The following is a 16,969-nucleotide window of genomic DNA, read 5'->3' as shown; positions in this document are numbered from 1 at the left end:
TTTGTACCAAGTGTACTGGTAAGAAGAATAGACAATTTAGTAGTGGAACAATGGCTTGAAGACGAAATGAATCTATATTTGTAAGGTGTTTTGTGTAGCTTCGGAAGCCAATACATAGTTGGGACTTTCATTGTATTTGGTTCTGCTTGTAAAGCGGTAGCTAAAAGTTTATGTTTGTTACAGATGTCGTTTTCTGAAAATGGAGTCAGTTGGAATGTTGGTGAATTGGTGATTTCTTTTTTCAGAACCTCAATGTAAAATTTACGTCAAACAATAATAATATTATTAGCAGCTTTATCGGCCGGGACAAAAACAAATTCCTTGGCTAGTTCTTTTAGTTTATGTTTGATACGAGAAATAGGTTTATTGTGGTAATTGTTAAGAGTAAAATGTTCTTTAAAATGTTGAATACGTATATCAACTATGTTCATTACTGATTTAAAAAAAGAGTCCAAAGATTTTTTGTCAGCTTTTTCCCGTTTTATCCATTTCTAACAGTAAGTATGGAGTGAGTCGTGGATGATATTACGACACTCATTCCAATTAATAATTGACGGGGGACGATATTTAGGTCCTTTACTGAGGAATGATTTTAACTCTCGGTCTTGGACGATGTTAAGATCTCCTGTTATAACATGGGAAATGGGTCCATAAATGTATTCGGAATTACTGCAATTACATGAAGTAGGTGTATTTTCACTGATATTAACATCTTTACACAATTGGCTATAATTAAACACAAATTTCCGGGTATATTTCTTGTAAATATAACAAATAAGAGGGAGCTCAGTATTATCAAAATATCCCGGAATTTGTTCTTTAACAGAATGGTCGTTAAAAATACCGGCAATATTTACAAAATCAAAACCTTTATTGACATACTTTATTTTAATAAACTGTTTTTTATGATCTTCAGGGCGATCAATTTTGGGAAACAGTTTAGAATAACAATATGCCATTATAATTTGAACGATTTCATACTTAGGACTGCGATATGAAATTGTGTTGCAATCCTCTAAAATTTTATTTAACTTATTAACCGGTAATGAACAGAGCTTTGTTAACAGATAATGTCTGCCGTTGTTTTTTGAAATAGAAATTAGGTCCGAAATATTGGTATGATTGGTCCGAAATTTTCTTTGAGTTATATGAGTACATTTCTAAATGACGTAACTATGGCCGATTGACCATGTGGACTGATTATTTCCGGTAACAACATCATCGCTTTTATATTTTGCAATAACAAGTTGGCAAAAGATTGTCTGCTTACATAACAGTGAATGCTAAATTAACGGATGATCATAGAAATACTAATTCGATATACCTTACAAATAGCTTATTAATACAACTGTTATAGTAAATATGATATAGATTATGTAGATCCTCGTATGTAAAATTTTCAAGGAATTTGCTTTACAGAGTTTTTTAATTCTTCATGTTAACAATACCTAACATTGCATCTTCAGAATAAACACATCTTAATTGAAAACAAAATTGTATAATCCTACAATTTATTTAGTTCATACTGTTATACTAGTAAATGAAAATACTATAGTAACAATTATTAAATTTTGAAAAGCTGATGATACCCTCGGTAACAAGTTGTTGTACTTTATCTGTAATAACGGCATTGCCATGAGTGCAAATTTATCAATTGTTTCCGAAGAACCCGGTTTTATAGCTAGCTAAACCTAATATAGCTAGCTAATAGAGATTAGAGAGCAGTCCACTCTGCTGTATAAATGGTTTATTTACTGACGAGTAGATTTGATCAAAGCCATCCGAAGTTAAATTATCAGAAGTTATCCTTTTTTCAGGACTTTATGGTTAAATTATTCAGTTATTTGAATTGATTTTCATAATTTGAAAAGAGTTATCAGTAAAATCGTTTGATTTGATAATCAAAAATAATTATGTTTGATTTTTTTAATTTTCGAATTAACTTTACGAATGACTTTCCGGATTTGAACGACGTTGTAAATAGAGGAGTTGAATAGTATTCAAAATAACCCGTGAAAGAGCAGATTAAATATGAATATTAATATATGAATCAAGAGTCTGTAAAACATTGCTGGTTTTTTTTCAATTGTTTTAGCATAAGTCGGGTCTTTGTTGTTCTCGTTTGGATTTTTTTACCCTTTGACATGTAGGTGTCATTTAGAGGTAACTATACGGTACGGGGTTTTCTCATTGTTGAGGGCTGCATCATATGATCTGTCTTTGTTGGATAATTATGTCATTCGCAACCATATACAATATCAGTTGTTATAACGACTAGACATTGTTTTCTGTCTAATTCGAAATTTTTCATTTCCCCATGGATTTCTTTTACTTAGTTTGATCATGGGTAATTCATATTGCACCACGTATAACATTTATCATGCATGGTATTTATCAATTATTTTCGTGCTATATGTTATAATTATAATTGTTACAACAATACAAGTGGTAAATTCAATTATAAAACGTATGCCAAACGAACCAACCACATTATATAATGTTATTTGAGACTTTTATTTGCTGGGAGGATACACTTCGTTAATCAATATGTTTGAATGTTACTTAAATTATTGTAAGCTAACTGGTCATGCGCAAAAAGTTAGACAATTATAGTTACAAAATAAATACTTATCAAACATATTCATGGTGTCCACCCTTCGCACCACCATACCACATGACAAATTGAAAACCCGCACAAAATTATACACAATATTGTCTTCCATAAAAAGGGTACCATGCGCTACAAATTTATAATTTTTGGATGTAATTCGGCATATTTGGTTAAAATGAACCCGAAAATAAGACATGCTAAACCGAATAATAGGCGATCAGTACATGTATGATGGAGTTTCTCATTGCCAGCATATTTTTTTAGATTTTAGGTAGAATTTTCAAGCAGGTTGTCTGCATTTCTATAGGAACCAACTGTGCACCTCCTCTGACCGACCTTTTCTTATTTTTCATATGGTTCAAGAGTTCCTTCAGACACTTGTAAGAAAAAAGAAGATCAAAGATCCAATAGAGGTATATTGATGATGTTCTATCCATTAGCAATTTAACTTTTCTGATTGGGTCCCATTAATATATCCTCCTGAAATAGGGATTAAAAATACCAAGATACAGCTTCCTCGCATCATTTTAAACATATACATCGCATTTGACTACAGCGGTCATCTAAGTATCAGAATCTATGACAAAAGAGTTCAATTTTGAAATTATAAGTTTTCCTCGCCTCAGCAGCAATATATCCCCCATGTATTGAGTATACATTTCTCAACCCATACATTATTCAAGAGCTTGCAGCTGTTACTTTGTAAAATTCCATCGGTGTCTGTGCAAAAAAAAACAATAAGCCAGGGTGTTGTCCTTTTTCTCAAAAGTTCATCGGAAATTACCAAGACCTTTAGATAAATTATCAGCTTTTACTTTACAAATAATACAAGATGGTATTGAGTTGTAGATTCTAGGTGCTGCAGTTTCTTTTATTATGTATCATTCTATTTACTATACAGTTTGCGTTAAGCTAGTATGTTCCTTTGGTTGTATGTCTTTTTGGCTTGACTCGGTATTTATCGTCCAGCTATAGGGTGTTTGGTTGTGTGCCTTCGTGGTACAAGTGGGTCTAGAGGTGCGATTCTGACGCCAGAGGTTTTTACAATGATGTTTTACTTGTTGTTTACCCTTGTATTTATATTTTACTGGATGTTTACTTTATCGGGAAAGTGTATACTATATATTATGTTTTTATAAACTGCATGTACTATCAACACCAAATTTTTTTTATACTATCAACTTCTGTAAATTTTGTTGGCGTCTTTGTCAAATTTATTTGTATGTTTGTTTGAATTTTTTAGTCAGTTGTATTGCATGTCTGTGATGTAGGTTTACACAGTTTTGTCTGAAGGATCTCAATCATTGTCACATTAACCAAGTATATCTGTTTATGTTGCTCACCCATTTTTTGTCAATATAACGGAACTATAAACACTTGTCATACAAGTGGGTTTATTAGCTAGCTATAAAACAAGGTTTACTCAACAATTTTCTGTCGAAAATGCCTTACTAAATTAGGAATTTGACACTACTTTTCCATTCGTTCCGTTGACTGATGTAGACTAAATTTAAATGTTCATTTTGTCAGTTTTTATGGGTTGCCTCATTTTGAATTGGCATTGGAGTTCAGTATTTTTGTTAATACTTTTCTATTAGAATGGTTTCGTGTCAATATATGTGTTTACCTGGGTATCCGTCTTGATAATTGTTTTTTTTATGGAGAGTTGTTCTCGCAAAAAATAAAAAAAACTGAAACATTCGATTACAATTCTATCATAGATATAATTCATATCACTTTCCGATAATTGTTTAAAGAGAAATGATTTTAGGATAAAATAAGTTTTCTCAGAAATGCCATTCAGGCGTATTGTTGAGTGATTTGTAAGCCATTCAAATACTGCACAATTTCTAAGTCTTGTGTGTGTTTTTTTTTTTATATCACTAGGGATAGTAACATTTCAATTATTTCAATTCTATATGAAAAATATTTTTTTATGAATAGACAGTTTTTTTTATCATATTATCCATACAAATAACATTTTATAAATTTGGTGCGTCCATAGGCATTAGGTGATTAGCTTACACTTTTCCGCAAAATTCGTCAGTAAATGTGTTGTTTTAATCTATTATTGGAAACAGCAGTCAAAATGGGAACCAGATACATGATTTCTCTGTTCCTTTTTATCATGTAATTTAAACAGAATACGTGCATTTCAATGGTCAAAAGTAATATATTTAACTTAAGTTAAAATGTTAAGTTAAGGATGCATGTCCATTAACCTGTTCGTGTTTGAGTTGTTTTTTTTTTTATTGGAATAACTAGAACAAAGACCACTAGAATCGATTTTACCCATTTCACAACATTTTCTTCTTCGTGATCTTGGAAAAAAAAGGACAAAAGACAAAATGAAACTGTCAGCTTTGCCACCAACCAAAAAGCATATTCTCATAACATACTCGCTGTCAGGGACCTTTTTACGTATTTATTACTTGATGATTCTAATTTAAAGTGTACGTCGACTGTGGTGTTCCAAAAGAAGGCAAAAAAGCTAATATCCGTTACACCTACACTGCTGCGTACTCCAGCGCCAACTATATGTGTTAACTGTCTGAACTGGGGCAGACTCGAAATGATACCATAGTACACTGTCTGATGTCCGGTAAATAAAGTGATTCGTCAAAACAATGTACTAGTAAGTATTATTATAAATAGAGTGATCCGTCAATAAAATGTACTAATAAGTAGTACTATAAATGTAGTGTTCCGTCAATACAATGTACTAGAAAGTAGTACTATAAATGGAGCTATCCGTCAATACAATGTACTAGTAAGTAGTCCTAAATGGAGTGATCCGTCAATACACTGTACTAGTAAGTAGTACTATAAATGGAGCTATCCGTCAATCCAATGTACTAGTAAGTAGTACTATAAATGAAGTGATCCGTCAATACAATGTACTAGTAAGTAGTACTATAAATGGAGCTATCCGTTAATACAATGTACTAGTAAGTAGTACTATAAATGGAGCTATACGTCAATCCAATGTACTAGTAAGTAGTACTATAAATGGAGCTATCCGTCAATCGAATGTACTAGTAAGTAGTAATATAAATGGAGCTATCCGTCAATACAATGTACTAGTAAGTAGTACTATAAATGGAGTTATCCGTCAATACAATGTACTAGTAAGTAGTACTATAAATGTAGTGATTCGTCAACCCAATGTACTAGTAAGTAGTACTATAAATGGAGCTATCCGCCAATACAATGTACTAGTAAGTAGTACTATAAATGGAGTGATCCGTCAATACAATGTACTAGTAAGTAGTACTATAAATGGAGTGATTGGTCAATTCAATGTACTAATAAGTAGTACTATAAATGGAGTTATCCGTCAATACAATGTACTAGTAAGTAGTACTATAAATCAAGTGATCCGTCAATACAATGTACTAGTAAGTAGTACTATAAATGGAGCTATCCGTCAATCCAATGTACTAGTAAGTAGTACTATAAATGGAGCTATGCGTCAACACAATGTACTAGTAAGTAGTTCTATAAATGGAGCTATACGTCAATCCAATGTACTAGTAAGTAGTACTATAAATGGAGCTATCCGTCAATCGAATGTACTAGTAAGTAGTAATATAAATGGAGCTATCCGTCAATACAATGTACTAGTAAGTAGTACTATAAATGGAGTTATCCGTCAATACAATGTACTAGTAAGTAGTACTATAAATGTAGTGATTCGTCAACCCAATGTACTAGTAAGTAGTACTATAAATGGAGCTATCCGCCAATACAATGTACTAGTAAGTAGTACTATAAATGGAGTGATCCGTCAATACAATGTACTAGTAAGTAGTACTATAAATGGAGTGATTGGTCAATTCAATGTACTAATAAGTAGTACTATAAATGGAGTTATCCGTCAATACAATGTACTAGTAAGTAGTACTATAAATCAAGTGATCCGTCAATACAATGTACTAGTAAGTAGTACTATAAATGGAGCTATCCGTCAATCCAATGTACTAGTAAGTAGTACTATAAATGGAGCTATGCGTCAATACAATGTACTAGTAAGTAGTACTATAAATGGAGCTATCCGTCAATACAATGTACTAGTAAGTAGTACTATAAATGGAGCTATCAGTCAATCGAATGTACTAGTAAGTAGTCCTATAAATGGAGCGATCCGTCAGTCCAATGTACTAGTAAGTAGTACTATAAATGGAGCTATCTGTCAATCCAATGTACTAGTAAGTAGTACTATAAATGGAACTATCCGTCAATACAATGTACTAGTAAGTAGTACTATAAATGGTGCTATCCGTCAATTGAATGTACTAGTAAGTAGTACAATAAATGGATCAATCCGTCAATACAATGTACTAGTAAGTAGTAATATAAATGGAGTGATCCGTCAATCGAATGTACTAGTAAGTAGTAATATAAATGGAGCTATCCGTCAATACAATGTACTAGTAAGTAGTACTATAAATGGAGTGATCCGTCAATACAATGTACTAGTAAGTAGTACTATAAATGGAGTGATTCGTCAACCCAATGTACTAGTAAGTAGTACTATAAATGGAGTGATCCGTCAATACAATGTACTAGTAAGTAGTACTATAAATGGAGTGATTCGTCAACCCAATGTACTAGTAAGTAGTACTATAAATGGAGTTATCCGTCAATACAATGTACTAGTAAGTAGTTCTATAAATGGAGCTATCCGTCAATACAATGTACTAGCAAGTAGGACTATAAATGGAGCTATCCTTCAATACAATGTACTAGTAAGTAGTACTATAAATGGAGCTATCCGTCAATACAATGTACTAGTAAGTAGTACTATAAATGGAGCTATCCGTCAATACAATGTACTAGTAAGTAGTACTATAAATGGAGTGATCCGTCAATACAATGTACTAGTAAGTAGAACTATAAATGGAGCTATCCGTCAATACAATGTACTAGTAAGTAGTACTATAAATGGAGTGATCCGTCAATACAATGTACTAGTAAGTAGTACTATAAATGGAGCTATCCGTCAATACAATGTACTAGTAAGTAGAACTATAAATGGAGCTATCCGTCAATACAATGTACTAGTAAGTAGTACTATAAATGGAGTGATCCGTCAATACAATGTACTAGTAAGTAGTACTATAAATGGAGCTATCCGTCAATACAATGTACTAGTAAGTAGTACTATAAATGGAGCATCCGTCAATACAATGTACTAGTAAGTAGTACTATAAATTGAGCTATCCGTCAATACAATGTACTAGCAAGTAGGACTATAAATGGAGCTATCCTTCAATACAATGTACTAGTAAGTAGTACTATAAATGGAGCTATCCGTCAATACAATGTACTAGTAAGTAGAACTATAAATGGAGCGATCCGTCAATACAATGTACTAGTAAGTAGTACTATAAATGGAGCTATCCGTCAATCGAATGTACTAGTAAGTAGTCCTATAAATGGAGCGATCCGTCAATCCAATGTACTAGTAAGTAGTACTATAAATGGAGCTATCTGTCAATCCAATGTACTAGTAAGTAGTACTATAAATGGAGCTATCCGTTAATACAATGTACTAGTAAGTAGTACTATAAATGGAGCTATCCGTTAATCGAATGTACTAGTAAGTAGTCCTTTAAATGGAGTGATCCGTCAATCCAATGTACTAGTAAATAGTACTATTTCTGCACTTTTTTACCAACCGAGATAAAACCATCATAAAACATAAACATTTGGGTTTTGCTCATTGTTGAAGGCCGTACGATGACCTATAGTTATTAGCCTCAATGTCATTTGGTCTCTGGTGGAGAGTTGTTTCTTTTTGGCAATTGTACCACATCTTCTGATATTTATATTTGTAAATTGCGCACACAGACGTTATGAAAAATATATCTCCAAATCAAGCCGTTCATATACAACATGTACAAATAAAAAAAAAATAATTGTATGATTGCAAACGAGACAACATCCTACCAAAGACCGAATGACCTAGATGTTATGAATATAGGTCACTGTACGCTCTTCAACGATGAGTAAAACCAATATCGCATCGTAATCTATAAACGGCTGATATCAATTAAACATCAAATTATAGAAGTTTGACCAAATCAGTTAAGGACTTAGTTGTATGAAACCAATTCACCTTTTGGATTATAAATTATGTAGACATGAAGCGAAAATGCCAAGAAAGCAATCAAAAAATCATATTTGAAGATTCACAGTTAATAGCATGGCAAAAATAAAGATAAAAACCGATCAAAGTCAAACAAATCCACAAAACTCTTCACAGTTAACTTAATAACGACTTTATATTTCCAACATATCAGTCATATTTGATTTTAACAAAGATCACCACCCGTATTCAGAAAAAAATTCAAATAAAGAATAAAAATTCTATGCAATTTGATTATATTATCGAATTGACTTTAAAAATATTTACCACGACTAGTAAAAAGAGGACACTCATGAACGTATAAGAGATACTTATAAAATCATTACAAAAAAAGACGAAAAAAAACAACTACAGCCTTCAAACAATATATATAAGATTACATATACTGAGCAACACGAACCCCACCAAAAACCGGGATTGATCTTATAAGCTGCAACTATTAGCCTTTGAACTGGTGGATATAAAAAGGGTTCAGTAGTGCTGGAGAGTGGCTGTTTGACTTATTTTGCTAAGCGTTTTATTAATATAATCAAAAAGGGACAAATTCTTAACCAAAATGAATTCGGATAAACATATCTGTTTAAACATCTTGGGGTAGGAATGTGTTGCTCATATTTAATTGTTAATCATAATTATTGCCGAGCGATTCAAGATGGTGTAATACCCTGGTGTTATACCACTGCTATCTGTAAGACGGGAATATTGCTATGTTCCTAAATGTTAAAAACATATTTCCTCTGTACATAAGTTCAGCTTTCATTAAAACTTCTCTTTTGATCTTGAACAATGCAAAACAAAAACAGGATCATATTTATCATCATTACGATAACGACAGTTTGTAATTTGCTTAGAACAAGGAGTAAATGAAAAGAAAAGCGATTGTATATTTGTGAATGCAAACAGTTTGCATACCTTCTAAGTATAACATCTAGTACATGGACATGCACGCATTTGCTTTGTTGTGTTTACAAAAAGAACTAATAGCATAACCTTTTTCTTTGTGATTTATACGTATGTATAATGACTTATGATTATCGCTTTGTCTATGTTTCAAACTTACAACAATACAATAGTGTGTTACCATTTAGGAACATAAATATATAACATGGCATAGTTACGGACAGTATCATATGAACATAACGCCACTCAGACTAAAATAACGGATACAACTATATGAAGGCTACTACCACTGACTCATGCTGCAATTATAACTCATACAAACATTAAACACACACAGTCGTTTGTTAAATATATTGCATCAATCTACATGTATACAATAAAGAATATTCGAATGTCAATTGGAATTGTGTTGCCCTGCGGTGTTATCCTTTTAATTTTTTTCTACATTTCCTCTGGTTCTTCAGTTGTTGTGGTCCCTTTCTGTTCTTCCTCTCCTTGGTGTACTTGAATTGACATCATGTCAGCAAAATCATAGTCGCCTACAGAAAAAATGTAGTTTATAAATCAAATATTATCATTAAAGGGAACTACCATTGCCAATTCTATAGAATAGTAATAATCAACAACTAAATTAGTAATTAAACTCAATCATTTTCATTTTCAATACAGAATCACAGCTTGAAAACTGAAGAGTAGCGTAGCAATTATTGTATAAGTAAAAACTAATAAAAAATTTAAAATTTGGTATGATTGCCAATGACATAACTTTACACCTTAAAATAAATGACGCAGAAGTTAGAAACTATAGGTCACGATACAGCTTTCAACAATGAACAAAATCCATACCGTATAGTTGGCTATAAAGGGCCCCGACATGAAAAATATAAAACTATTCAAACGAGATATATAACGGTCTGACTTATATACAAAAATATGGTAAACGTCCCATTTCTCCTATACAATTGGTTAAATCAAAATGGCAATACAATACATGATGACAAACAACCATACCAAATATGAGAGCTTTCTTTAAAAAGGTCTCCGAGAAGTTCGGTTCCTAAGATGACACTATTACAATACTAGAACTCCAAAATACAGTCCGATAATTCCCGGATAATATGGTTGTATCAAAAATACTGTATGATATGACCAACTTCTGTAAAATAGAACCATTGGACATGCATTCAAACATTATCATTGTTATAATACCAAAATATAATGGTTAAATTCCCATTACTCTCGTACACATTGTCAAATTAAACTGACGATACAATCCAACCTAGCATGAGAGCTTTATGTCAAACAGTCTATGAGTAATGATGTGTTTCGGACGGTCTTAAGTAGAACATACATATACCAGAAAAGTCTTTAAAATACATACTTGATGCATGTACATTTACTTATGTGATAAACTGTTGGTACCTTGATAGCTATACTCACCCTCTGTTTGCCAAACACCACTGTGGTAATTGGTTGCATATAAAAAGTAAGGATACTTCTTATAGCTATCAAATAAGCAATCCACTCCATAGCCAACATCCTTGACAAACATCCATCCAGCATCAACGGCACAGCCTAAATAGTTACTCTTGTTAATGTAAAACCGTCTATTGACACCGTAACCATAGCTACAACATACAGAGAAAAAAAATCGTTGAGCCTGTTGTGCTTTCGAAAAATATTATTTCTGGTGTATTACTTTCTTGTTACCTCGAACGCAAAATTTTAAATACACCCAAGTTTGAATAAAGTAATTTTAAGAAGCGTACAGTTTCATAACGAATTTGCAGACGATCGATTGAAACATTTTACGTCTAAATTAATCTCAATAAAAATTCACCGATTTTTTCCCGTTTGTTAGATTGTAGATGAAAAAAGGATAAACAGAAAGGCCAAACAAAGAAACTATTCGATTTTCATACACATGTTTAATTCTATGAAGTTCTATAATATTTTTTTTTTTTATAGTATTCATGTAAAATGTTCCATTTGTCTTTCAATCTTTAAGTAAGCAAGTCGTCCGCTGACTATGAACTTTGTAAAACACATACGACCAACAATGTGTGTAACCCGACATATATACCTATTGTATTAAACACTTACTGCTCTATACAATGTATGACTAAGTCAGGGTCATCGGTGGCCAAGTGGTCTAAGTAGTTCTACTACTGTAATCACCAGCCAGTCAACACTGAGATTGTGAGTTCGAACCCCGCTCGTGCGGGTGCACTCGACTCCAATCTTAATTGACTAGGATTGTCAGTTTTCCTATCGAAGGTCGGTGGTTTTCTCCGGGCACTCCGGCTTCCTCCACCAATAAAAACTGGCCGACACGAAATAGCCCAAAAGTGGCGCTTAAAAGTGGCGTTAAAACACCAACAATCAATCAATCATTGTGTGAAGTCAGATACAAGCGTCAAAGGATTTTATTCTAAAACGCTAGATGCGAAATAACATTTTTAAGCTTTCGGCAGAACTACCACCGCTTAAAATTATCTTTACTATCTGTTATATTTGTAGGACTCTAAAGTGCGATGGGGACGCTAAAACGCGATGGTCACGCTAAAGTGCGATGGCCCACACTAAAGTGCGATGGTTTGATACGCTAAAGCTATTCATTTGAACACGCTAAAGTGCGTTTTTCCGCAAAAGTATCAACGTTAGCAACGTAACAGCATTATGAGGAGAATAATTGTCCAGATTAAGGGTTTAAAAGCAGGTTACGGTTATTACACAAGAAAAGAAAGAAGAGAGAAAAAATGATCACAATCTGGAACATTTTTTGTCGTTGCTGGAAGTGGCCTAGGTTAACTTAATTTGTAAAATTGTAAAAAGAAATTTAATCAAACAGCTGGGGTGCCAAAAAAAGTCTTCTTTTTTACTTTCTAATAGAATAATTCTATAAAAAAAAATTACAACATGCTTTGTTATTTCTGTTAAAAAATGAATATACGTCAACTAGACAGCAACCTAACGGACAGGTTTGTAATATCATCATATGATTGCCAATAAGACAACTCTCTTTCCAAGACCTAATGTCATTAATGTATGCAGATTTAGGTTATAGTATGACCTTTAACGCGGAACATTTAATTTGGCTTACACAGCATAGTATTCTATTAAGACCAAAGGACCTCTAAACAAACAATGTAAAACAATTCAAACGAGAAAAATATCAACGTGATTTAAATACAAAACAAAAAACGAACAGCAAATATGAAATATACCAACAAACGACTACCACTAAATTCCGGATAAACTAACTATTGCAATGTAACCATTACACATTTTGGACAATTATCGTACTTTAATTAAAAATATGAAGATGTAGTTTGAACTATCCATCCAGCCCCAAATGCGTTCATGCATGCAACTTATAATCATACGGCCTTCAACGTAAAGCCTTGGCTCATGCCGCATAACAAGCTATATAGGGTTGAATGGTTTTACACTAGTAATTTTTGGGGCCCTTTATAGCTTGCTGTTCGGTGTGAGCCAAGGCTCCGTGTTAAAGACCGTACTTTGACCTTTAATGGTTTACTTTTATAAATTTTGACTTGGATGGAGAGTTGTCTCATTGGCACTCATACCACGTCTTCTTATATCTTTATACAATGACCAGTGTAAAACAATTCAAAAGAGAAAGACTACGGCTTGATATATAAATAAAACAATAAACGAAATGTAATAGGAACTCAGCAACAAACGAAAACCATTGCCTGAACCACATTCCCGTTACACCATCGGACTTTAGCGTGTCATACCATCGCACTTTAGCGTGGTATCTGATCGCACTTAAAAAAAAAAAAACAAGCAACCATCGCTTTAGAGTACCATCGCACTTTAGAGTCATACATATTTAACAGCAGTTTTGAATAATTTGTCATATTCTATCTCTGCTTTTTATAGTTGTATTCATATTAATGTCAATGAAGTTTCAGATATCGACCAAAACGAGAAATGTAGACATCGACCCAAACGAAAAATGTAGACAACATAAGAAAGAACGGTACTTGTAATTTGGTGTAAATAGAAATACATGTGACTGCAGCAATAACAAAAATTACGGTACCAATTTTACTGCATGAACTAACAATCCATAACAGATATTTTCAATGGGATACTATTGTAACGAAATGACCTTACCCGTACGAACTGAAAAAGGTAAAATGTGCGTCCAGTTCTCCGATGTCCGAATATGAACTTGACAACAACTTGCTCTGTGCAAACCAATTGAATTTGTTAGTGTCGGTTCCATTAAATTTCATTTCAACAACAATTTCACCATCCTTCCATAGCCTCAGTCGTACCTAAGATAAAGAAGTCATAAAAAGTAAGACAACTCTAGTTTATCGACCGCAATACATTTTGGTCAATGGTCATCTATTTATAAAAATTGTAGTGATTTTCCATTCTGTACTTGCATGACTCAAACTTTGAAAACAGATGATCAGCGCCAAAATAGAAATATTTTAATCACTATGCATATAATTTCATCACGTTGCTTTTTCATCGAAGACATTTGATATTTTGACCGCATGTTTCTTCCAACGACAGATACACTATTATCATAGAATATCATTCCCAGAATTTGATATCATTAGTCGAGTATAATATAAAAAAAAGATGCATGTCTCGAAAAAAAAATAATAGCAGAATATTTTAACAAATTTACCTGTTCTATACGACTTGACCGCCATTCATTGAGAATAGGATCTGATTGGTGCGATTGTTTACACGTGTCAGCATCCTCAACAACACTAGATGCTTCACACGTCACTCCAGCATTATCTTTCCAAGCGTCCCATACTGATTGTCCGTTACCAGAACAAGCAACAAAGACCGTCGTCCAATCTACAATGTATCATATTGCAACTGATTTAAACTTATATAGACGTAATTAATACAGCTTTTTTTAAGTAGTTTACTGTTGTGTTTCCTCGACCGACTCATTCCACAAAATATTTAAAGTTCGAAATACTTTATGCTAAGTTTGTGAGTGGAAGCCCGAGTTAACACATCAATATAACCGGTAATACTTATAATTCCATGAAAATGCACCGCCATTGTGTCCAAATCAAAAAGAACATCTACTTTTTATAGGACTTTTTCGCCTTTGTAAGAATTCGTATTCGTGACGTCATGAAATAGGTTTATACCTGTAAAAGCATTGTGGTTGCCATGACCATGATCACAACAACTAACACAATGAAACAAAACGCACAGTATTGGAATTATAAGTATACAATAAAGTTGTAAATACTTTTTTCTGCATTCCAACAGTAGTTTTAAAATGTAACAGTAGGAAATCTAGTAATCGAAAACAAAAGAACATTCACTCTTCTTATGATAGAGTCGAGAAAGTCAATAACAAAACAATGCTGGTGACCATACTTATCAAAAGTTATTTCTAAATAATAATTGTACATTTTAAAGAAATTATTTGTTAAACTGTGTTACAATGTATTAGAAATATACATGCAAATACACGATGTTTTATGTTCATTATTTATCGAGATAATTGTATTAGAAGCTTGTGAAACTGAAATTTAAAAACTGCCAGTCTTTGCTGCATATTGATAAAAAAAAATTGGAAAAAATCGTGTACATACAAAATCTAAAGATCTTTCGGGTCACCAATTTTCGGAGTGTTCCACAAAGTCCTTAGCATGTTACAATTTCCCAAAGTATACTTATTTTTTCACACCTAAGTTATTGAGCACCCCGGTCTGCTCTTGTCACATGAACATTCACTAGAGAAATATTGTCTTTTCGTGAATATAGAAATTTAAAAGTCTGTCTGTGCAGGTTAAGAAATTAAAGATAACTATTCTATTTTTTATATAATTTTAGGAAAATGTCGTCTAGATTTTTGTACATGTATTTGCGGTCTTCTCGATCTATTCACATTCAATGTTTACATCGAGATAAGGTCCGTTTGAATTTGCTTAGTAACTTAATTTCAAAAGTGCCAATCTTTGCTGCATATCAATCGATTCCTTTGGGATTTTCCCCCTGACTCTCTCTGATCTAGCTGTATATATATATACGGAAAATTAGCGTGTTCCAGCGAGGTATACAGCCAGTAGAAAAATAAATTGAAGTTGGTAATCCAGGAATTTATTCGCATAGCATTTAAACCAGTTTTACATCAAGCTTCTATAGCCTGCTGTACTCGTCGTTTGCTACTTAAGGAGGGAAATGCTAACATTAAATGGAAGTTTTGTTTTTATTTCAGCTTATTTCTATTTTTACTATTGACCAGAACGTTTTCCCGTGAATCCATAATTTATAGCGTTCTTGCTAAAATAGGACAAACATTGAGAAGATCTAGTTTTCAGTGTTTACAGGGATGTTAATATTTTGTCACTAGATTTCCCACTGGTACAAGGAAACAGAAGATTGATTTAATGTTTGTTCGTTTAAGGTCCAGCGGCAAATATTTCATACATACTAAAGACGACAAAGAAAATTCTGTATTATTTAATTTTTTGAGCCAATTTTCTCTATTCTTCATACATTTTGCCCATTATTCTCTACTCTTTATATTTTAGCAACCAATTATTCTCTATTTTTTATTTTTTTTTGGCCTATTTTTCTGTATATTTTTATTTTCTGCCCTTTATTCTGTACTGTCTACTCATTATTCTCTATTCTGTAAACCCACACCCTGACCTTCTACTATCCGCGATATTGACATAATTTTATTACTTACCAGACTCCCACATGTTCCAGCCATGCACGTGATGAACAGAAAGTAACATTAATAGTAACGAAAACATTTCAGAACTGGGAACTTTTTCGTTTACAATCGAGGTTTGCAGATATTTATACTGAACAGCATCTACAAATGACACGGTACTTTAAATTTTATAACATTTTAGTTTAATTTCAAATAATTAAAATGATATCTTTAGCGTCAAATGATGTATTTATACATCAATTTATTGCATTGCTGATATTATATTTGACATTGAAACGATACGATGAATTTTAATAGTTTCCATTAAAATTGAACGAAATTGGGATATTAGAAATAAACAAAAGATACATGATATTGTACAGATAACTTATAAACAATTATACTTAATTAACAGCTTTTAACCTTTTAAAAAAATGATTTGAAATGTTCATGGCAGATGTTTTGGGGGTTGTTATTCTATTATCTACAAAATTAGGGTGATGCAATCTCCCCCTTTTTTTTAATTCACTGACAGATTTAATCCTACTGACATTTGAATGTCTACAAGTCTTAATCATGTATATTTGACGGTACTAACTTTACCGCACCAAATATCAACAATGAA

General features: G+C 32.7%; 1 protein-coding gene across 1 annotated transcript; it reads right to left on the bottom strand.

The window, feature by feature from the left end:
- Positions 1 to 9,998: 9,998 nt before the first annotated feature.
- LOC127710949 (uncharacterized) lies at positions 9,999 to 16,504 on the bottom strand. Its single transcript, XM_052216908.1, has 5 exons — positions 16,378 to 16,504; positions 14,338 to 14,516; positions 13,809 to 13,972; positions 11,103 to 11,290; positions 9,999 to 10,201 (listed from the first exon to the last, which is right to left on the bottom strand). Exons 1-5 carry the CDS (start codon positions 16,442 to 16,444, stop codon positions 10,104 to 10,106), a joined length of 696 nt encoding a protein of 231 aa, XP_052072868.1. The 5' UTR covers positions 16,445 to 16,504; the 3' UTR covers positions 9,999 to 10,103.
- Positions 16,505 to 16,969: the final 465 nt, after the last annotated feature.

The sequence above is a fragment of the Mytilus californianus genome, unplaced genomic scaffold (assembly GCF_021869535.1).
Source record: "Mytilus californianus isolate M0D057914Y unplaced genomic scaffold, xbMytCali1.0.p SCAF_8, whole genome shotgun sequence".
NCBI classification, from domain to species: domain Eukaryota; kingdom Metazoa; phylum Mollusca; class Bivalvia; order Mytilida; family Mytilidae; genus Mytilus; species Mytilus californianus.
Note: the sequence above shows the minus strand (reverse complement) of the source record. Positions and strands in the feature narration are given on the sequence as shown.